This window comes from Balearica regulorum, chromosome 27, assembly GCF_011004875.1.
Source record: "Balearica regulorum gibbericeps isolate bBalReg1 chromosome 27, bBalReg1.pri, whole genome shotgun sequence".
Classification (NCBI taxonomy): domain Eukaryota; kingdom Metazoa; phylum Chordata; class Aves; order Gruiformes; family Gruidae; genus Balearica; species Balearica regulorum.
In genome coordinates, this window is record NC_046210.1 from 2,873,192 (window position 1) to 2,895,785 (window position 22,594).

General features: G+C 41.6%; 1 protein-coding gene across 5 annotated transcripts in view; it reads right to left on the reverse strand.

Annotated features, from left to right (window-relative positions):
- UNC5D (unc-5 netrin receptor D) overlaps positions 1–22,594 on the reverse strand; it is a 229,631-nt gene that overhangs the window by 146,549 nt on the left and 60,488 nt on the right. For 4 of the 5 annotated variants that reach the window (XM_075736591.1, XM_075736588.1, XM_075736589.1 and 1 more), the window contains exon 1: positions 17,117–17,470. The exons of the other annotated variant lie outside the window; for it this stretch is intronic. In XM_075736591.1, the coding sequence (XP_075592706.1) occupies positions 17,117–17,216 (100 nt within the window). In that variant the 5' untranslated portion in view covers positions 17,217–17,470. Of the gene's footprint in view, positions 1–17,116; positions 17,471–22,594 lie in introns of those variants that run through there. 5 annotated transcript variants of the gene reach the window in all.

Below are 22,594 nucleotides of genomic sequence, written 5' to 3' on the forward strand. Positions count from 1 at the left end.
ATCCCCACCCAACTTGCTAGTCCTTAGTATAGTTTTCTTTCTATCTGACTCTCCTCAACTTCTGGCCTATAACGCTCCTGTTTACTACACTGGATATATCGCAGCTCACAGCAGACAAGATGAGTTTAGCCTTTAATCTAGCTACTTTCTAGGCAGCACGCCTAGATGAACTCCAGTGTCATTTAAAATTGCTCAGATGTCTCCAACGTTGGTGAAGTCCATTTCTGACGATAATACCATTAAACAGTTGTCAAGACAGATTTGAAGGAAGACAGCAGTTTAAAGTTCTAAAAAGTGTTTTTCAGCCTTTTATGAAAAACTAGGGAATCCATAAGACAAAGATATTCTTTTGAAGTTTCTTTTAAAAATGGAGACATTGAGACATGACATTCGTATTTCTGATAAGCAATAATTTATTAGTTCACAGCGTTACTAAGAATTTCTCAAACTTTGTAAAAGCCAGCACAGTTCTGTATTTTTTATCTCTCACGGCCAGACTGATACAAAGAACTGTCTGATATGGATATTCATAGGTGAAAGGCATCTATTTAGGTCATCTATTCTGCTTGCCTTCAAGTACAGATTTATTTCTGGTAAAATATTATTTATATTAGGCTCTCTGGGGCTAAGATAAGTCAAAAGAGAACAAAAGATATATTGGATATGTTTACCTTGACACCTAGCAACTGCAAGGCATCTCCAGACCAGACACAAAAGTCACACACGCAGAGCCCCTGAACGTGCAGCTCCGGCGGCTCTGCGGCTGAAGAACGCCTTTTCATCCCAGAGAATTCTCCAGCTGTCTCAGCGCTCTCTGAGGGTGAGCACTTGGGTTTTAAGTGGTGGACTGGTTTTGGGGATTTTTTTTTTTGAAAGAAGATTCTCATTTCTAGAGAAACAGGTAGCAATGTGACAAAATCTAGGTGCAAAGGTAAAAGACCTTGAGGTGTGAATTACTATTAATAAAGAAATGCAACTTATCCAACAGAATTTACAAATGTTGTGACATTTTAACAGCATGGAACCTTGCTTTTTTGCTATGCTAGTCACATAAAAAAAATTGAAATACTATTTCACAGGGCAACTTAAAGTAGTTATTATGTAATTTTATGTAAGAGAAGAGGCATTTGCAGAATAATCATGTCTCAAAGAAATCTCAGAATAATTATCAGCAGAAAATCTGCTCATGAAATGTGTAGTACAGAGGTTTTGCAACACTCAAGAAATCTCGGTGAGCGAAGCTGGGAGCACAACCCAATCTCCCTTGCAAGGTTTCAGTAAGCCAAGGCAACACTGGGATTTCACGGAGTAGAAGACAGAGAGGGTATTCTACAATATTGGGCAAGATTATAATCTAGGTTACATGTAAAACCATAAATAGCACCCTTTGTCTGCAGGATATAAAATATTTAAAGCCATTGTTGCAGGCCCTGTTGATGCATGTTACGGGGTGGTTTAGGTCTTGATTACATGCAGCCGAGTATATTAATTCCATCTTTTATTTCCTTGTCAGCCAGATTTCTTCTGCAGCAAATCAGAAGCCACAAAACTCTGCCCATGGGAAAGCCAGCAGATATTGCAGCCTGCCCCCACTAGAATTTGTCTTTTGGAAGTATAACAAGGTCATTTTTAAAAGATGCAAATAAATGGAGAGGGGAAAGAGGAGGAGATTCCAACGAGCGATGAGACAGTCCAGATTATTAACTAGCATAAGACGAGGGAAAGGAGGAGGTACTATTCAAAATCCACACCTTTGCTCATTAGTCATTGCTGTGACACACAACTAAAACATAATACTGGCAACTGTTCTTTATTTGGCAACGTGTGATGCAGGCTAGGAGCAATTTACAGGCTATAAGAAATGGATTCTTTTTTTATTCTCTCATGTATTACAAGTACAGGTCTACAAGAACACAGTGGTGTTTTTTCCTGTTTCCCCCTTTTAGAACAGATGAGCAATGCGCAGTGTTTCCTTCCACTATAAATAAGTGACTATTGCTTTTACTTGACACTTGCTTTCCATTTTCCCATCAACGTCTAACCCAGGGAACTGACCCCTGAGCCTCCCACCGAATGCCATGTGGGATACACTGCCACGAATGTTTCACACGTCTCCTTCCATAAAATAAATGCAAACAAAACCCCCCACAAAACTAGAACACAAGTGAATACTTGAAATACTGCCCCCCTCATTTCTGCTGTGCTCGAAATGAAGGCTGTCAAGTACTTCACGGGCATCTACTACAGGAGTAATGGTGCAAGAGAGAAACCAAGTAAGAGAACAGCTACAGCACATGCATTTTCAGTGTTTCATTAATTCAGTAGCTTCCTAGCTTATTCCAGTCTGAAAGAAGATGCATTTGTTTATAAACGTAACGATTTGCTGCTTAGTATTCTATGAAAATTTAGGACTGACCTAACAAGTGTACAGCTTGCCCCAACTACTGCAGCATCAGATTCATTCTCTGTAGCCCTACAATACCAAGAAATAAGGGAGAACAACAAAGGAGGAGCCAAGGCACAAATAATTCATTTCACTTAAAGTTCAGTCTAGATCATCCCTATCTATTAAGAGAAAGACAAACCACAAAGGGTGATCACGAGCTCTACACAACCCATTGAAGGTAGTCTGAAGTCTCACTGGTTGGCTCAGCCTATCAACCACAACAGCCATGCAAGAACAGATCTGGATGTGCTGAGGTTTAGGTTACAAGACGGTAATCTGCTAAGAGCAAGCTAAACGGGATTTCAGTTTAAATGCTGATTTCGTTATGCGACGAAGCAGATTGTGTATTCTCACATTAGCATCTCAGTTATCACTTCAGGCATGCAAAGTAGACACAGAATTAGGGATAGCAAATACTGACTATAAACTCAGAGTCTCTTACTGAGGCAAACACGCTAAATTTAACTTACATGCTCACGATGACCAGCCTATGAGAAGAACTAGCACAAGTAGGACAATTACAACTTGCGGATTTATTGACTCATCTCACACAAAGGGAAGGGTGTCAAAGATGTTTTACAAAATGTAATCTGATGATTTCTATAGACGCTACAGAGAATAATGAAATAATAAAGCATGTTGCTGATTTCTACTACACCCCAGCTTTTCAAACGTGCATGTATTACCTTGCTGAATTCTGCGCAGATACACAGTTAGGCATTGTACTCCAGCTGCTGGAACACAATACTGGAGGTTTTCTTAATTTCGACTCGCTGTACAACCAGGGGAAATCCCTTCTGTATTACTGCTTATGTTCATCCAATTATGAAATAAATATTTGGTAGAGCCTGAATTTACCTGAGAGGTATTGACCACATTTAAGTAATGAAGCTTTCATTTCCATCCACCAAGAAGCTTGATATCATTTGAAAACAAACATGTTTGAGTTCTAGTCAGTCCCACAAAAGCCATGCACGAATACAGAAGGATGTGTGTCAGCAGGAGCACTAACAGGGCTACCTAACTTTCTGAATTAAAGTCTTAAAGATCCTTGACATGATAAAAAGGCACTCTCAACAGTCACCTTGTCATAGTGTTCTCGTTATTAAAACAATTTACTTCACGTTGTTACTGAGAAATTTGTAGTGCCAAATCAGTGGAATAGGTTGCAACAACAGTAATAGCCACAAGAGATTTGCTGATGTCCAGCAGAAATAGTTTAATGACAACCTAGAGGTCAAAATCTGTTTTCATAAATACAGGACATCATCTCAGTACTCTGTATAGGAGACTATTCATAGACCAGTCTAAATCTTTATTAACACTTGCCAGTGACAAATCTGTTTTACTGAAAAGCCACTCAATGGCCAATGTAATACTTTCACCAAAAAAAATTAAGGCTACAATCCTTTGATCAACCCTATTCGCCCCACGCTTTTGAGCACGTTCTGCCAGACAATGCACTAAAGCAAAACAAATGCCCTTGTTTTCCAATGTATTAAAAACTATCAAGATGCATTATCTGTGGACAGCTACACAGCAATAAATATTACGAAGTAATCTACACAAAAAGGGTTGCAAAGGCGACTGTTTGTAATCTGCTGAACAAAGTCACAGTGCTACTACCGAAATCACAGATATATTAGAAATAGCAGCATCAGAATGCTTAGTTGTCCTGATCAAAATCAGCCTTGCTCACTAGTATCTTGTACTCCCTTCACAAAACCAACACACACGTAACTCCGCGAGTATTTCTGTATCAGTATTTCAAGGCCAGCTGGGGAATGGCTCAACACCACAGAGAAACTATCCGCTTTTTTCTGAATTAAAGGAGACAGAACAGGGACAAGGAATTGCAATGGAACCTTCTTCACTAACACATGAGACAGTATGTTGTAACATCCCTGCTGAGGCACACACCACTCTCAAGAGTAAAAATAATAGCTGTGGTTTATTGCTATGATACATGTGGTACCAGATGCTGGAGCAGAATTTTGTGAATTGTTTTTATTAAACCACTAAGCATTTTAAATAGCCATGAAGAAGGTTTCTCCTATTGCTGTCCACAATGCTAGGAGATTTAAAATAAACAGAAGTGCAAGAAGAACAGCTTGGGCTTAAAACAAGTTCTGTGTTTGTTCCTAGGAAGGGAAGCTTTTTTATTTAAATAGGTTTTATTTCCTCATCCTCATTCCCTACCCAACTGCTGTCTCTTTTCAAACTCAGATCCAACTTAATCCCACAGAGGCAAGGGAAAAGAAAATCTTCAGCCTAAACCAAGAGAAAAATCACTAGAAGACAAACAAAAAAGCAGCTACCAAATCATGAAACAATGTTTCCACCTGGAGGTTTTTAGATGTCAACTACATTTTGTTGAAACTATTGGAAATTTGAAAATCAGAGATACTACTAGGAACTCCATGAAGCAAACATGGTGTGTGAACATGATGCATGCTGCAATAGTTAATAAATGATTTCACAAAGCTCAGCTAAATAAGAAAAAATCTTGATAATGTATGTTGAAGTGTTTTGAAAGATAGCATAATGTTTTCAGTTCATTCGCAGCAAAACAAAACAAAAAATAAAATCACACTCACTAGACCAATTTAAAGTTTTTTTTCAAGAATGCACTTTAGCATTACTAAGCTAAAATAATGATATAAAAATGGAAGCAAACTGCCCTAGCTGTGGCAGATCTCATCATAATGAACTATTGTTTATAATTTAGACAAGTTATTTATTCCACATGCGCTCGACTCCCCTTTATTAAGCAATCCTTTTCTCTTGCATCGTCTTATTAGAGACACCTACTTTAAGAGGTAAGAGGTTGTTCACAAGTAGCAACGTGCCAGTCTAGTAACATGCTTATGTGGCAAAGGAATTTTTTCTGTCTGTCTTCCCCCTCCAACATAACTGCAGAAAAGAATAATCAACTGCGGAAAGATCTGAATAGTTCAGTGGGCATAAAAGAGGTACTGGCAATAAATTAGGATATAGCAGCCCTCTTATGGGTTTCAGACATTGCTTCGCAGCTGATACCATACATGAATTTTAAGCAGTCTGCTGGGTCAGGCTAGCTCTTGAGAAGCATTACCGTGCATCATCATCAGCTAGGCCATAACAGCGAGCCTTCACCACAAGGAAATACAGCTCGCTTACAGGACACTGGAGTCCCAATCAGAACAAGTATCACCACGTTACTCTAGCAGCAGGGGAGCTTTTTGCTCTCCCAAACTTCCAGATGTCCCTTCAGGTGGGATGCGTCTCACACAAGTACTTGTGCAAAGATCAGCCCCATCTAAAGCCATCAGAAGCCAACTTAGAGCACGGGGTCCCCACTGGTTTTAATCCAAGCTTATTCCTACCTGTGTCATTTAGGGCTGAGTCAAAAGTCATTGCTTCCATTTCTGCTTTCCTTCTGCATGACATGGCAAAAAGACCCACAGGGCAGCAAACTGTGTGTCCTGTGCGTACAAGCCAACATTTTGGCTGGACACGTGACATGTCATTCTGTGACTGGCCAGCTTAAAAAAAATCCACAAGAACCACCAAACAAAAAGCAAGAACAGCTTGCTGTTTATTTCCAGATGTATTGTGCACTGAAAAAATGAAGCAATCACTCCCACACCTCCATTACATATCCTGGATTAATGAAGTTCCTTCCTGTCTACCCAGTATGAAAAATAGCTTAATCACCTACAAAACATAGTTAAAGCATTTTAAATATAGATCTTACAAAGGGCTTTAAAACAAACAAAAAAACCTCTCCTTTGTGTGAGCTGTTAGCATTTTGTGGATTTTTATTGTGTATATTTGCAAAGAAAGCAGAGGTTAAAAATATGAACCAAAACCAGGCAAAGTCCTGTTTCTCAGCAGCAGCTTTTTCTACTCGCTCGCGTAAAGCTGCTTCAGAGGTGAAGCGTGACGGGCGCGGATGAAGGAATGCTGCAGGGTGCACAACAGCGCAGCGGGTACAGTACAGCTGAATAGAACGGGCCCATGGAGTGGTGGCTGGTGGTTTCCATCCTGACAGGCGAATCTTTTGTCCCTACAGGACTGAGCAGACTAACTGATGTTCCAACTGCACAGAAATCTCTTGACAATACTTCTGCCAGGTTGCTAATGGCTGTGGTTTCATGCATGGGGGCTGCAGGTTGGCTAACCACCACCATAGCGGGCAGCAGCAGGACTCTGGATTTAGCTCCACAACATTTACTCTTGTTTTATCTTTTACATGAGGTAAATCTCTAAGACATAGAGAAATAGCAAATAGTCTACACAATGCATTTTCAGGAAAGTAATATCATTTGATCAGCAGAAAGAAGGCCCTTCACCTTTTGCCTCCCTTCATTCAACCAGAAGATGCTGGAGAACATTTATAGAGAATATTTCAGTAACAGTACTTTCAAAAAATAGAGAGCTAGACCAGCCAGTTTTCTGCATTCCTCCCCCCTTTCACTAACATTGCTCATGCCCTTTGAAAAAATATGAAATCTCTCGAGTACTTTCATATCTTCAAGGGGTAAAAGTGCTAAAGCGCAGAGCTGTATTTCAAACACAAACGCACAAATCAGTTCATGACTGCTGAAGCTGTTCTGCTGGAAATGGTAAAACCAGCCAGAAATGTCAGTTAGTTACAGACACCATCTTATCAAAGCAATAGGTGATGAGAGCTAAGAACACTGTGGTCACCATTTACGATGTTTTACTAGTCTTCTCCCCTCCTACAGTGGCATTCCATCACTGCTGGACTTGCAAAGGGGTCTTGCTCTTACGTTTGCCCCCTTTCCTGCGTTTAATGTATTCATCAAAAACCCCCTGGTGATTAGAAACACCAAGCTAGAGAAAAGCACTAAATAATATTGGAAACTGAAAGTCCTTAAATTTTTGACAGAATTCAAAAAGTTTTTGAAGTACACTGTGGCGTTTCGATAGCCATGTAATTCAGCCTGACATCATAAGCTACAGCACTGCAATGCTAATTTGGGAGATGATTACAGCTGTAAGAGGTTGATGCAGTTTTCATTTACATGTATCTCTGGTCTGTCTTCTGAAAGGACTAAGGACCTGCCAAATTCTAAATTCAACGGGAGCATCGGTCTACCCAGATGTGGCTAAGATAATTTCACTGATCAAACAGTCACAATGCCTCACTACAACTCACTGGTGGTTAGCATCACTACAAAGTTTTTAATTTTCCCAAACAACTTAAGTGAAATATCATGTATGCTGCAAAATCTTGTGATAGCCTTTTGGTGAAAAATTCAGCATGTAATGTGAGAGTGGGAATTTATCTGCTGGGACTAATATCTATTGCCATGTGTTCTCCCTTTACTACAGTACTTCTAATTGTTAAACCTCAAGACCTTGGTGAAGGCATTATTACAGTTACTTAAGTCAAGAGCTATAGCCCAGGCTCTTCTAAACCCAGGAAGTTTCTCCGCCTACGATGTACTCTTCTCCCTCCTCCACAGAGTTTGCCTGGGGAGGTGGAAGGAAGAGACAAGTGTTCCCGTTCTATTTAAGGCATCAAATGAAGTTACACCTGTTTATCTCAAAGAAACCGAACACATCACTGTCCACTCCAAGACCCAGATAAAGTTATGATGACTCAGAAGATAAGAATCCCGACCTTCAGGGCCTTTTCCTTGTACTAGGGTACATCGATGGGAATTTTCTACTGATTTTACAGAGTAGGAAGATACCCATCATAAGGGTAATCCTGATTTTTACTCTTGCTTTTCCAACCTCTTGCTAATTCCTCAGAAAGGAAGCAAGGAGAGGTTGGCATGTGATTTGTTAAATTACAGCTCTCAAGCTTGAACAGTTAAGTCGTGTTTCGTACAACTCAAAACAGAAAACACTACGCAATCTTTATGAAGAATTGAAGATGCAAGAATGAGAGCCTGTATTCAAGTGATTGAAGGAAAGTTATCAAACTCAGCATAAGCCAGGTACCACATTACTAACTCCCAGATTCAATCAAAATAGAGCAGGAATATTTAAACTGTAGTCTAAATTAGATCTGTAACAATCTTCATAGAAATAGGCAAGTCAAGTAGCAAAGTTATCTTTGGAAAAAATCTATTAGCTGTAATGGAATGATAATCCTCTTAGATTCATTGATGCTGACAGATTAAATACTTTAAATTCATCTTTTATTTTGTTAGCTCATTTGACACAAAATAAGTCCTACATTTTTAATATTATAGTGGGAGTAGGAGTTTTGCTGTTACTGTGCCAAATTCAGTATTAATGGAATGCCTCTGGGTATTCAGTAGAACTATAAACTATGCTACCAAATGACAACTGGAAAGGACTAACTTGTTTCCACTCTTAACATACAACCACTATTTATTCGAAACTAAATTAATATTACTGAATTTGCCTTCTCTTTGAAAAAGGCTAAAAAGCTGGACTAACAACGAAAAAGAATGCATGAATAAACACATTTTCCCTATAAAAAAGTGTTAACTAATACAGGGTTGCATATACTGCCAACCTTTTGCTCCTAGTGTCAGGCTGGCGTACCTCCAACAGAGCAGCGTGAACGCTCCGAGCAATCCTTCCTCCTTTGAGGAACCACTGTGCTTCTGCAATAGGAAAACATTTTACAGCAACGTTTCTCAGCCCCAGATGCAACTGCCAGACAGACTCACCAAACCTACGCACAGATTCGGCGTGCTCTGCGAGAAAGTCCTAGCTACAAGATGACTTATTGTTCTAGTAACAGGGACTTTCCCAGTATTTTATTCACAAAACCTTTCAAAAGGCTGGTTTCATACTTCTGCTGATCAAAATTAAATGTTGAGACATGGAAACTTTTCATTATACAAAACTATTTACTGCATAGCCCTTTGCAATAAATTTTGAGATGTTTGCATTCACGCAGAAATAAATAATATATACCAGGCCTAATATCATACATTATTTTTAGCTGATTACGAGTCCCAAAACCCAACCTAACAAAAATCAGAATGCACGCAGCAGGCAGAAAAATAAGGCAGATGTCCAGGATTTCACCTCACGTTACTCAATCTTAGCTTAAGATACGCCAAGTTACTAAATTTTGGATCTACAGATTTGACCCTACTGATTCTATCAGGATTCTATAGTTTACAATGGTAAATAAGAGGGTTTTGCACTGCTATATTTATCACTGGAATACTTGTCAGCTACTTTCACTCATTTTTAAAAGGGAAATTACTGATCATTTGCCTATGAACCATATAAGGAGTCTCAAAGTCTTAAAAATGCATAATTATCCAGGACAAATAATTAAATTCCAGAATTAGAAAGCTATTTTAATGCATCTATATTTTTTGAAAATTACTTAGCTCTGAGAACTACATGATGTGAATAATATCACCGGGAACTTTATCTGGAAGCCTTCGGTGAGGACATCATGCTGAAGAGGAGCGATGTGCATTAAATATATGCACCACCTGGTATCTTCCAGTGCGTCCAGTACATTCATTACGGATCTGCAGTACATAGCTTTGACGGGCAAAGCGTTGTTAACTGCTACCCAAAATTACTGGTTTATTCCAAACAGTCCACGTTCTTTACAGCCAAGAACCAAAGAGTTCCAGCTGAAAACTAGCATTATGTGTCAGCAGCAGTAAATACCTTACAATATATCATCAGCAGCAAATACCTCCTGAATTGGAAGTTGAAATTAATATTTCAAAGGGTAATGGCTTACCACAGATCTTTAGAGGTTTTAAATCTGGCCTAGAACATAGCTAACCTGAAAAATCTGTCATCATAAAAGTCATAGAAACATCTGTTGAACTGCAAGAGAGATATGGTTTTATAAGAAAGGTTGAATTCAATTAATAGAGCAAATTTGTTTTTCTGTAATGCAATTTATTATTAGGAAAGGTGTAAGTATAGAAGCAATTTTGTGAATAACTGTTCACAATTTATAAGAAATCTTCATGTTTGCTCTTTTTATGTTTATTGACTGCCAAGATTCAAGCAATTAAATTTCACATGCAGAAATGCTCACACAAGAAAAGTTTTAGATCCACAAAAGCACTTTCTACTGAAAAAAAAAATTAAGTACATCCAGCCAGAAGGTGAGCCATATAACACTTCTTTTAAGCATTTAGAGATGAACACCCTGCACAGTATTTCAGTTTTCTGTGCTTTGAGTCAAAGAGCACTAAAACATGCACAGAACAAAATTCAAAATATTTTGGTTTGTCCTGCTACAAATAACAATCTCATCAACCTGGAGCAGATTTTTTCAAAAAGCTTTTTGACATTCAACACAAGTTAGACATCAAAGCATGTTAAATATTATGTTAATTCTCCATTCAGCATAAAGGCAAAAAGCAGGTCTCCTGGAAAAAGTCAGAAGCAATTTTTTAGAAGTTTTTCTATCGTTGTTCCTATTGCGTCTTTAAAACAGGCATGGATACGAAGAACAAAAAAGAGTTTGGCTACACTATTTCCATTCATTTTGAATACACCTTCTATGTCTAGACACATTCAATAAACTTTATCTGCAGATTAATGATGCTCTTTTATTACAGCGTTTCAAGTGTTGAAGCATCCATTGGACCTTCAAATAATAGAAGCCATTTACAATTACACCCAAACCCTTACTGTACGGGTACTGTACACAGGGCAAGGAAAGCTAACCATCACCTCCAAAAGGGAACCACAAAGTCACTCTCTTCAAGGTTACTGGTCAGCTCTGGAGCTGGGACTAAAGTCCAGGTACATCCATTCCCAGCCAAGCCTTCAACATCTAAGTCCCCTGATCGTGACGGTTACAGAACTGGGAATGACTGCAGTCCAGACAGTACAAAAACTGGTCTGTTGCATTCGTGGACTGGATGCTACAGCTTCAGGTCATCTCTACCTTGCAAAGTTGCCTGGCCTGCCTGTTCAAGGCAGAGCCTCTACTAAAAACGTTTTTCTGTGGAACAGTAGACTCACAGAGCGCACATCTGGCATCTAAACTGAGCCACCTCCCAGGCCAGCTTCCCCTCAGATGGCAACCTAGTCCCAGCCAGCATCAGCTGGATGCAAAGTGGGTAATTAGCATTAGGACTTCCCATTTTGCATTGCTTTTCCATCGGAACAGTCCAGACCCAGACTGCTTCTCCTTTCAATTGCTTGCAATAGGTTTGTGGCTTTTAGAAACTCTCCAGAACATTGTCATCTAGAAATTAAGGTCATTGCCTGTTTTTATTTTTCTCTTGCTGTGACACATTGAGCAGAGGTTTCCAATGAGACGTTCACAGTAGGAATTTCAAACATGCACGGTAACATTTTATATTTTTTTGAGCACAATACAGAAAGACAAGGATAGCTGTGTGCTGAAATTCTGTTTGCGATGCACGCGTGTAATTTCACATACATATTCTTGCCTGAGAAACCACGTTAATTTGTCATTGTTCTAAAACAATACAGACACACTATTGCACAAAGAATACCTTGTGTAAGTAAATTAATTAGATACCACATATTCATCCTCTTCAATAATCCAAAAGCAAGCTAATTGCTGAATAAATTTGAACCATGCTAGGGTTCCTAAAGGAAATATTTTTAATCTGAACAGAACTAAATTAAACTCAGTGCATCAGGGCTTCACTGAGGTCTGTAACTTTATAAAATTCAAAAAAGACACAGGCAACAAAACAGACAAAAATACCTACAGCAGCAGTCAGCAGAATACTCATTAGGGAACATCACATTTAAGTGTAATTGCCCTCCAACATCCCCTGCACACAAGTTCCTATAAAGCGTTCGGCACTAAACAGTATCGGGCAAGTAACTGGACTCTGCCGGCCAAGAGCCTGCAGTAACAGCTTCTTTATTAACAACACTTTTGAATAGTGTTAAAAAAAGGCCTCCGAAGGGTGGGTGGGGAGGGGAAACAGATGAAAATGAGATCGGTTACAATTATGCAAGTGAATTACAAAATTCAGCTAACTTAGGCTTGTACATAGCATTAGCATCTTCTAATACCTACTTCTTGCAAGATGCTCTAAAATGGGGCTTAATGACTTCTAACGAGATACGATGGAGCATACAAAATTCCACACTTCCAAATACTCATGCTCTCAGCTAAGGCCACATGATACTACATGAAAATTAAAGTTCTTTAAAAGTATAAATAGAAAATGAAACATTTTTCTATTTTATACAAATGAATCTGACCATCTGCTTCACTGCAACAACAGCAGCATCTAAAAACAACTGAAACAGCAGCCTCTGGTGTTAAAATTCTGCTTTCTGCTCTTTCTCTCAGACTCCACCTTTCACCAAAAAGCAGGATTAAAACCAGAGAAAAGATACATCAAGTGGCCCAAGGAATCCTTCGCACCATAAGTAATCTTCCATCTTAGCATACATCACACTATTTGTGTTTGCCTTCTGTAATTCCCTGTGAAAATATCAACAGATTAGCTTCTATTCTTCACTGGTGAAAATTCATCTTGATACCAAGTCTTCTTACTGTATGAAGAGGAAAATTTTCTTTCATAGCATGGAAAGCTCATTTCACCCCTGCACAGATCAAGCTTTATTCTATACATCTGAGCAGACAGAAATGACACATCTCTTGAGCACAGATACGAACAAGCTCACGTGTATGAAGGATAAGCCAAGAAAACCCACCCCAGCAATACGTTACCTTAAAGGGCAGAGTTATCCCAGCTTTCCAAAAATGAAATATTTTCAGAGATGCATGCATTAGAAAGAAAGTGCACGATAGAGGCTGCGCACACCTCACTTCCAGGACAGGATCATACGTACAGGTCTTCAGCTTTTTGTTTGAGTAATACAAGTTAAACTTACTGTAATTCTGTACATTCCAGAAATTCATAGTATGCTCTCTGTGCAAAGCAGTAATATACTCAAGTATTATCAGAGCGCAAATTAAAACAACCCTCATAAGGACAGTGTTCTGTAACAGACAAAACTAGAGGATACTCATGTCCAAAGCCTTATACTCAATAGGATTTTCCCCACTCTTTCTCTGAATTATCTCACCAACTATGTGACAACAGATGACAAAGACAGTAATAAATGCAGAAAAAAAAAATCAGGACTAAGTAAAAGCCTTAACAAAACTGGACAATAATATATCTTAAAAAAAGATATACACGTAGATGCTCTACGAGTTCCAAAATGTGATGACTTTTGCATCGTGCACCCAGTTTTTAAATATTGCTCTTTAGAGCCCCCAAATTTCCTGTGGTTTTAGAGATATTAATTACTCCCTTTTGAAACCTTAGCTCTCTACCTACGAAAACAAAAGGAAACGCTACACCACATGCGAACTGAGCCTCTATCATTGTGAAGATCTGAGAAAGATGATAAACTATTTAGTAAACATACCTACAAGTAAAGGAAGTTTATTTTCTGAGCAGTTACAAAGTTAAATAATCTAAACATTGACAGAGAAACCTACACGAGATGCTACAGGATAGTGAAAGGATGGTTCAAAGCAGAGCACGTGGTTTGTTATTTTAATGAATGCTTTATCCTAATAAAACAAAAATACGATGTTATCTGGAGTGATTTGAACAGTAATACAAGAGATTCCTATAGCACCCATGTCCTGCCTTAATTTTTGTTTACTCCTATATCACTTGTTACGAATATTTCAAGTCTGCACCTAGCTGAAGTATTAATAACGTGCATACTTTAAGATCAAATAAATCAATATGCTGACACGGTGTGTATTCAGTTGGGGCTAGCACGTCAGATTTCAGATAGTAAACTGTTGAACATACTTACAAATAATCAAACAGCCTCACTCTTAGCAGGGTATGGGGAACAGAGAAAAAGAACTTGAGACAGTCTACTAAAGCAACAGAAATCACATACTTCCGTTTGGATGTAGAAATCAGGACACCTAGACAACCTCTCTGCTCTGTTCCTGCAGTGTAAACGCCGAAGCAGAGCTGCCCACAGCAGATCAACAGCACTCCCTCAAATAAAGCACCAGAGATAGCTCTTACACAGCTCTGAGCAAAGTACTTTGCAAATACGGACAGAATTCTCAGCTACACGCATGAAATATCAGCCCATTTATAACAAAATAAATGGAGGCTCATCTAATTTGCACAAGGACGTTATTAAATGCAAGACACAAGGTACAATCCGGACACTTGCATACCAGTCCTGTCTTCACCACTAGATTTACTTCAGTATCAATAGAATTTGCTATTTTTACCTTTCTAAAACAAGCATTATTTCTCCAAGAGCTCTGCTGTCCAGAGGCTGGTTTGTCATCTTGGTTCCTAGATGCAGAATAATACTTTACAAATGCAGCTCTCCGGACTGCACGTTATCAGTGCTTTTTATGTTAAAAACAATTTAACCCCCCCAAAAATTGCAGACTAAAAGGAGAGGTTTCCTTCAACAGCTTGCTGTCCACAGACCCACCCGAGTCCCATTATGTAGCTTAGCGGAGCATTTTATCATAATAAAATCAGTAGCAATATGCAGTGGCTACCAAGCCGTACAGTAAGGGCCATACTATTGGAAAAGGAAAATCCCTGAACAATGCTTATTTAGAACAAAGCGTACTCAGATCTATAAACATCGTGTAGCACATAGCTTCAGGCTTTAATACCAAGACACAGAAGAATATTAATGTTCACATTTTATAGACATCTTTATTCAGGTACATGCAACCCAAAATTAGTTTTGATGCATCAATGAGATAATAAATATTAGCGACTCCCTTCTCATTTTCCAATTACCATATGGTCTATGCATTTTTTCCTGTAAAATAAAAGCCCAAAGCTATACATGTATATTCATGCCAATAGATTTAAAATCCTACATGAAGGGTATCCACAATCATTTCATTTTTCTTTAAACTCCATTCAGAACAGAATCCAGGAGTACAATGTGTTTCAGAGGCAGCTTTTAGACAACTTCATGAACTAAAATCTTAGAGCTCACCGGGTTGTTAACTGAGGCCACTGCTTAAGCCAAAGCTAGAAGTACACACTATGCAACATCACAACTGAGACACCACAGACACCAAACTGATGAAAAAATAGACTGTTCTTCCCCAGAATAATGTCCAAACCCAATTCTGCTCCAGTCTAGAACTTGAAGTGTCCTGCACGGTAAATTTTAATTAAATAGTTGAAATTTGTTCCTCAACAGCAACAGCAGTCCTCCTGCTACGCATGACCTGCCGTGTGAAATTCCAGATGCTTACAGGGCCTGATCCTGACCCTACTTCACACAGTGCAAGAACTGCCATGGAGTTCTACCAGGTGGGTAAAACAAAAGGCACCTTGCATCGCTGATTTAAATATACATGCATTCTTTTGCACTCACGGATATTTTTTGCTGAAAGTATATAAAAAAAAAATCACGAGATATTAGACATTTATTTCCCTGTTCTGTGGTTAGTTTGGTTTTTTTCCAAAGAACCCCCAAAAGACCGTATTTTGTCCATTACACAAAAGCCCCTCAGATCTCCCCTCCGCCAGACCCGTCCGTGGACTGGAAGGGGAGCACACAGCAGGTGAGGTGGCCGGTAAGGTGCTCAGGAACCGGGGCAAGATGTCACAATCCGCTAGCTACCTGGGGATGACTTCCTACGCAGAGACCCAAACCAATAAAGTATGTACGAAAGCAAATGGAAGCACAGAGACAACAGGCATGCAGACAGAGACCAGTGTCGACAGCGAGAGCAATCTTTTAGGATCTACAAAGTCTGATTGACAGATGGTTCTGTAAAAATAAGCCATTTGTAATGAACGTGCTATTATAGACTCTAAATACGGAAACTGTGTCTTATCAACAGCAGGCACTTTCCTCCAAGAAGGGTAACATAACAAGGATTGCCCCCCCCACACTTCCCAGGCCCTTCAATACTTTGAGGAGTCCAGATACCCCAGCCATGGCGTCAGGGATGCCAGGCGATGAGGAGCTGTTGACATCTTTGGCTATTTGCCCTAAAGAGATTATTTCCCTCAAGTGATTTACCAGGAAAAAGTTAAATAAAAAAAAAAAGGGGGGGGGGGGGGGCTCTGAGCATCTCAAATATCCACCTTACACGTATAAAAAAAATTAAAAAAATCCACACGCTCGCGTGTACATGCATCCAGCCTCGGGCACTCGCGCTGTTTGATAGTAATTAGATTCTCACTGCCAGAGCGGTCCCTGAACCTCCCACACCCCATCGTTTGGGACAACCCGACCAGTCGCTAGGACCGTCGTGAATATTTCCGAAAGACACTGTCCAAAGGACGCAGCCCCCGCTGGATTCCCAAGGATGCCTCTGCACTGCCAGGAGCTCTCCCTGTGAGCCCAGCACCCCGGCGGTACCTGACCTCCGCCCCGGGGATCTGAACCGCCGCTACAGCTCCCACCGCAACGCCTCCCGCCCCCCTGCCCCAGACCAACTCCGGACGCGTTGTCCCGCGGCAGAGCACGATCCTGTCGCCTCCCGCCCTTCCCCGGGCTGGGTCGGGGCTGGGGTTTTTTTTTGGGGGGGTGCCCGCTGGCCGCTCTCCCTCAGCCCTGGCGGTAACGGCTCTCCCGACGCGCGCCCCTCTCCCCCGCCACGGGGGCGCGAGGAGGGAGGTCGCGCGCGGCAGCAACCGGTGGGAACCCCCCTCCCTCCCGCCGCAAACTACTCGCGGGGAGCCCGGCCGGGGCACGGCGGTGCCCGCTTACCTCGCAGGGCGGCCGTCCAGCTGCAGAGCCCCAGCAGCAGAGGCAGCAGCCGCCGCTTCAGGCGCAGGGGGCAGCCGCTCCTTGCGGCCCCTCCGCCCATGCTGTCCCCGCAACTCCCGCGCCTCTCCCCTCCGGCCGGTGGAAGGAGAAGGGATGCAAATCTCCTCCCGGTCCCTCCGGAGTCGAGCTCAAGCCGGAGAATTCGCTTTTTTTTTTTTTTGTGTGGGTGTGTGCGGGGGGGGGGTGTCCCCCTCCCTTCTCCCACCCCTCCTCTCTCTTCAGGTGCGCGGAGGCTCCCCACGCTCGGCCAGGCGAGGGCGGGCAGGGGCTGCGGGCAGGGGGCTCCGCACCTCCGCTCCGGCCACCGCCGACTAGCGAGCCGCGGCGCGCGCCCGCATCCCTAATGAGCCGCCCCTCCCCCGCAGCCAATTAGGCGCGCGCTGGGCGGGCTCTGCCGCCGGCGGGGGATGGGGGGGGGGCGGCCAGGTGCACCGGGTAACACCCCCCCCCCGAATCTGCCCCCCCTCCGGCCCCGCACGGGGTGGCGGTGCGGGTGCAGAGCGCGGCAGGCAGCCCTGCAGGGAGAGCGAGCAAAAAAAAAACAACAACAAACCATCTGCTACGGCGGCCGGCGGCAGCGGCTCGAGCCGAGTGGGGAGCAGAGACCCGCGCTGTGGGACCCGGGGGGAGAGCAACTCCCCCCTCAGCTGCAGTCCCTGCGGCTCTCCGGGGCTGGGAGGTTACTCGGTTAAATTCACACATTTGGGCACAAACCCCTAAAAAAAAAAAAAAAGTACTACTGTTAACAAGAACATGAGGAAAATACTACAACAGCCATCCCCCACACCCAAAGCAAACACATTTTGTGCCATCTTTATTAATACTGCATGGTTCTGTGATCAAAAATTCTTTTTCTTGCCAGGAGTGTCACTGTTTCACTCTCCCTCCCCCCCCCCCCCCCCCCCCCATCTAATTGCATATAAATACTTTTATTATATATTTGATAAGGAAGCATGATACACATCCAAGCAAATGATAAGGCCAAAAAAAATCACTGGTATGCTGAAATGAAATTGCTGCTGTTCTATTCTGAATAGCTTTGATCAATACGACATTGGAAAACAAAGGTACCTCTTGCAGAAAAGGTAAGTTGCTAAAGGAGTAACTTTTGGACATAAAGAGCACCAGCACTTCCACAAACTCTGTCCTTGTACGCAGCCAATGCACAGAATTTCAGGAATTAGTGGGTTTCTTTACCATCAGGGAGGGGAGAGGAGAGGAAAAAAGCCCCAGTGAAACCCGGCATGTCAGTGCTTCCAGTGGGGTACAAAACCTGCAGTAATAGAACAGAAAAAGGTACAAAATTTGCTAGTAATGACGTATCTCACCATGAGATTCCTGCAACACTACAGATAAGAACAAACGGATCGTGTTTGTATCATTGTGGCTGTGAGAGAATCATCGTTGTGGAAGTCAAACACGGTATATTCCCAGCCAAGACACTGCAATGTTGCCTCAGTGTGCAAAATACCCCTGAAATACTGTGTTTGTTCTCCATTTCATTTGGAAATAAACCCCATTTTTACCAGGTGCCAAGACCGCAGGGTTTATTCCCATCCATGCTTTACGCAGCTCACTGATTGCACTACGGTCACTCCACCCCAGCTTCACAAAATCTAAAGCGTGCACGTATCTCAAGTTTAAGGGGACTCAGCTACTACTTACAAAAGGTTTTGAAATCCCCGACTGATAAATTCTGGAAAAATGCACTAGGATTAGTTACACAGACTTAAGAACAAGGCTTGTCATTTGGTCCTCCTGCAGGCTAGCTTTGTACTGTTTTCAGGAGGAAACAAATAATTAAAGCAAAAGGAATTTGTAAACAGAATTTTAAGAAAAAAAAAAATCAATATCTGAGAACATCACATCAGAAGATCTCTTACTCCCTTTCCATCACATGTTTGCTAGACCAGCTCACAATGAAGAGCAGAGCTGCAAAAGCAGGGAGCAAATATATGAAAAATACATTTTCTTCAACAACCTTTTAGGTTACTCTCCACATTCAATGGGTTCCAAGGGAAAAAAAAAATGAAGAAACAAACAAAAAACCACCCCAACCAAAACAAACAATCCCTAAAAAAACCCCCAAACCATCGAGGACCAGAACCGGGAACTACACAGAAAGTTTTTACATGTCAGAGCATCTAGCGTACTCCCTTTAAAGTCTTAGCATGTCAGCAACATAGCGCTATTTCCTAGCACATACATACAGCCACTTTGGCTTCCAGCCCAACTAATTATCTATTTTTGCCTATGCCAATGAGTCAGTGTTTGGTGCTTTAGATAAAAATATAAAGTTCTCGGTTTATAATGCAATTATGATGGGGAAGAAGAGAGCAAAAGTAGATAAAAGGGCAACAGCTGGTAACTTCAATCAGTGCACTTGGAAATAGAAATAAGCTGAATATTCCACAAAGATAAAAATCTCAGGGCGGGGGAAGTCTGCAGCAGTTTGAGCTGGTGAAATGCAGCTACAGATGAAATTACATGTTCTTTAAGCACGGATGCACACTGATAACGTACAGCACCTTACAGAAACAAAGCTCTACATACGCTATGGCACTCCAATGTGCCACTGTATTTCTATGAACAGAGACTATTTACACAGCATTTTAACGAGAGGAATGTCACAGGGAATCTAGAATCTACTCTTGATATCAGGGTGCGGGCAAGAATGAAAGAGAAGACAGGAATCCAGCCAAAGAGGATTAATGGAGAAAAATCGATGCAGAAGCTGAAGCTGCTGCAAGGCAGGCATTCGTTGCGCCCTAGCACATCAAGGGTTAAACATCACAGTGAGCAATATTTGTTTTCTGACAGAGTCCACATTCCACATCTGGGATTCTAGATTTACTGGAAACTGAAAGTCTCAAGTTTGATGCAGTTGCTGACAGAGATACTAAATGGAAATCAAAGAGAGAAACAAAGAAAACCAAAGCAACTTCCTTGAATGCCTTGATCACAGGAGCCACACAGCCAGGGCGCAGGACAGTGCCTCTGGGAGGACAGACGGCCTCTGTAACCAAACGTCTCGACTCTAGTCTTCAGCTCTGCCACCACCTCACCCAACAGATACTCTGAGCACATTTTTCCCCACGTCTCTACATCTCAGGTTACTTCTCGTATTGTGCCATTGAGCTGGTTGCTAAAGAGATTTCTACAGTCTTCAACACATTAACTTAGTAAACACACAGCACTTTACAGCTATGAAGTAAATTTTTCTAGCTAGAATATGTCAATACCCTAATAATTTTCAATAAGCCATACAACTACAGCCTGAAGGGGGAGAAAAAAATAAAAATAAATCACCTCCTCCACGCTGGAAACTCAGCAGAATGTTCCAGCTGAGTTTGCAAAGGTGCTCGCAGTCTCTATCTCTTCTCAAGTGCAACATAAAAATTTGCAGCCAGGTGATTACATTTTGTTTCTTATTTGATGTATGACCTTGAAGTAACCCACCTGTGAATTGCAATAAATCAGAATTCACATCACCTGTATGCCAGACGATAGGCTGGGACAGGTCATTGCTGCCGTGCTCTCAGGAGCAGGTGAGAAGACATCTGCTTCATTTTGCAGCTCTTGCAAATAAAAACGTACCCGAGACGGAATCTGATAGAATGTACCATGGCTAAGCTTAACATATATAACGATAAAAGGAGAATAAATGCATCTAAACCATTGCTGTATATCTCAGAGAACATTAGACACCTACCAGTTGGCTCTAATGCAAATATTCACATCTGTACAACAGGTAAATAATTCAGGAATAAGCAAGAACACCTGACTGTAGCAACAGATAAGTAATGAAATTATGCGAAGCACTTTGAATGGGCTCAACCGTAATGACACAGACACCAATAAAAAAATAATCCTATTTGCTTTTAGTATATTTCCAACATTTATTCTTCCCCTTCTCTCCCTTTCCCTCACAAGAGTACCCTACACAAAATGGGATCTGAAAAACGATCCAACCCACCTGGAACAGTTGTGATTGTGAGAAAGTTGTGCTACTACCTGGCTTAATTCAGCAATGCCTACAAGCCCACAATCTAATTATATACAGAAATAATGTAGGGACGAGCCTTTGACCTCAAAGTGCGTTCCATTGAATTGGGTGTTTCATTTTATGGCATCAAACTAAAGACATGGCCCCTGCTGTCATAACGCAAGAAAAAGAGGGCTCAAATGATTAATTACAACTCCTCTCCATGCAGCAAAGTAGAAGTGGATTAAATTCCCCCTGTGGTAGCTCTGAACACTTTGCGTGTACCGAGATGGCATTCTGTGGGTCTGAAGTCCCAGGTGTGTGTGCATGTGTCAGGAGAAACCATTGTTTTTCTCTCCATCGCATACAAGCAAAAAGTACATTCTGTAGATGCTGGTAGAAATTAATTGCTGCAGGACAGGAAGGCTGCCTTCATACGTGTTCCCAGTCCAAGGCTGCACAGAAGTATGAGATGGTATCACTGTGCTTACGGGTCCCCATCTTCCACAGTTTGATTCAAGACACTACTTCCTCACAGCAGTTCTGGCTTGATTTTGCATTGTCAACACATTTTGACAGGGAGCCCTGTGTTTGGATTGCCCAAATGTAACAGGCGTGCTTGCTGTACCATACAGATGTGCCCTAGATCAATACCGAAGACTAACTCCAGCCCGATATGTTTTTACTGGTGGAGATCTTTATCACATATTTTATAAAGCAAACCCAGAGGACACAAGAGCAGGGCTCAAAAAGAATTAGCCAAATTCACGGGCAATAAGCACATCAGTGAATATGAAAATCTATACATTGTATAAGCAACCTCCAGTTCAGGAAGAACCTATACATCAAGGGCTGAAAGATGAGAGCATGAAAATTACGCTGTACATTGTTTGCCTGATCATCTAGTACTCCTCTCCGAGACAGGTTACAGGCAGATGAACCGCTAACGGTCTGAGCAGCAAAGGCATTCTTACGCACCGAACACGCAGAGAAAACGGATGAGTGTAGCATTCCACAAGACATCATGAATATGCAGAAACACAGCTGAAATTCAGCCTGTTCTTTTTCCTTTGCCCTGAAGTTTATGATAGCCTATAGCTGCCTCTCTGCTATTCTACAGGGCTCCGTCCGAACAAAATCTAGAGATGGATGTGTTAGTGAGGAGCTTTGGATCACCTGATGTTTAACAAACACAGTCCCTCGTCCCTCCTCCTTTAAAGAATGCGCTCTGCCAGGCCAACAATAAAAAACAGTGGCCAGATATTAGTTCTGTCCAACCATTTCGCCAGCTCTGCAACAAGGTCTGCCTCAAAAGTTCTTCCTAAGCATGGAACGCCTGTCTCACAGCGCCCATTTTCACTGCACACATCATGCAGGCGGTTCTGTGCAATGGCAACCTCGTGATGCTGGGATGTTCTGCGGGTGGAGAGCGC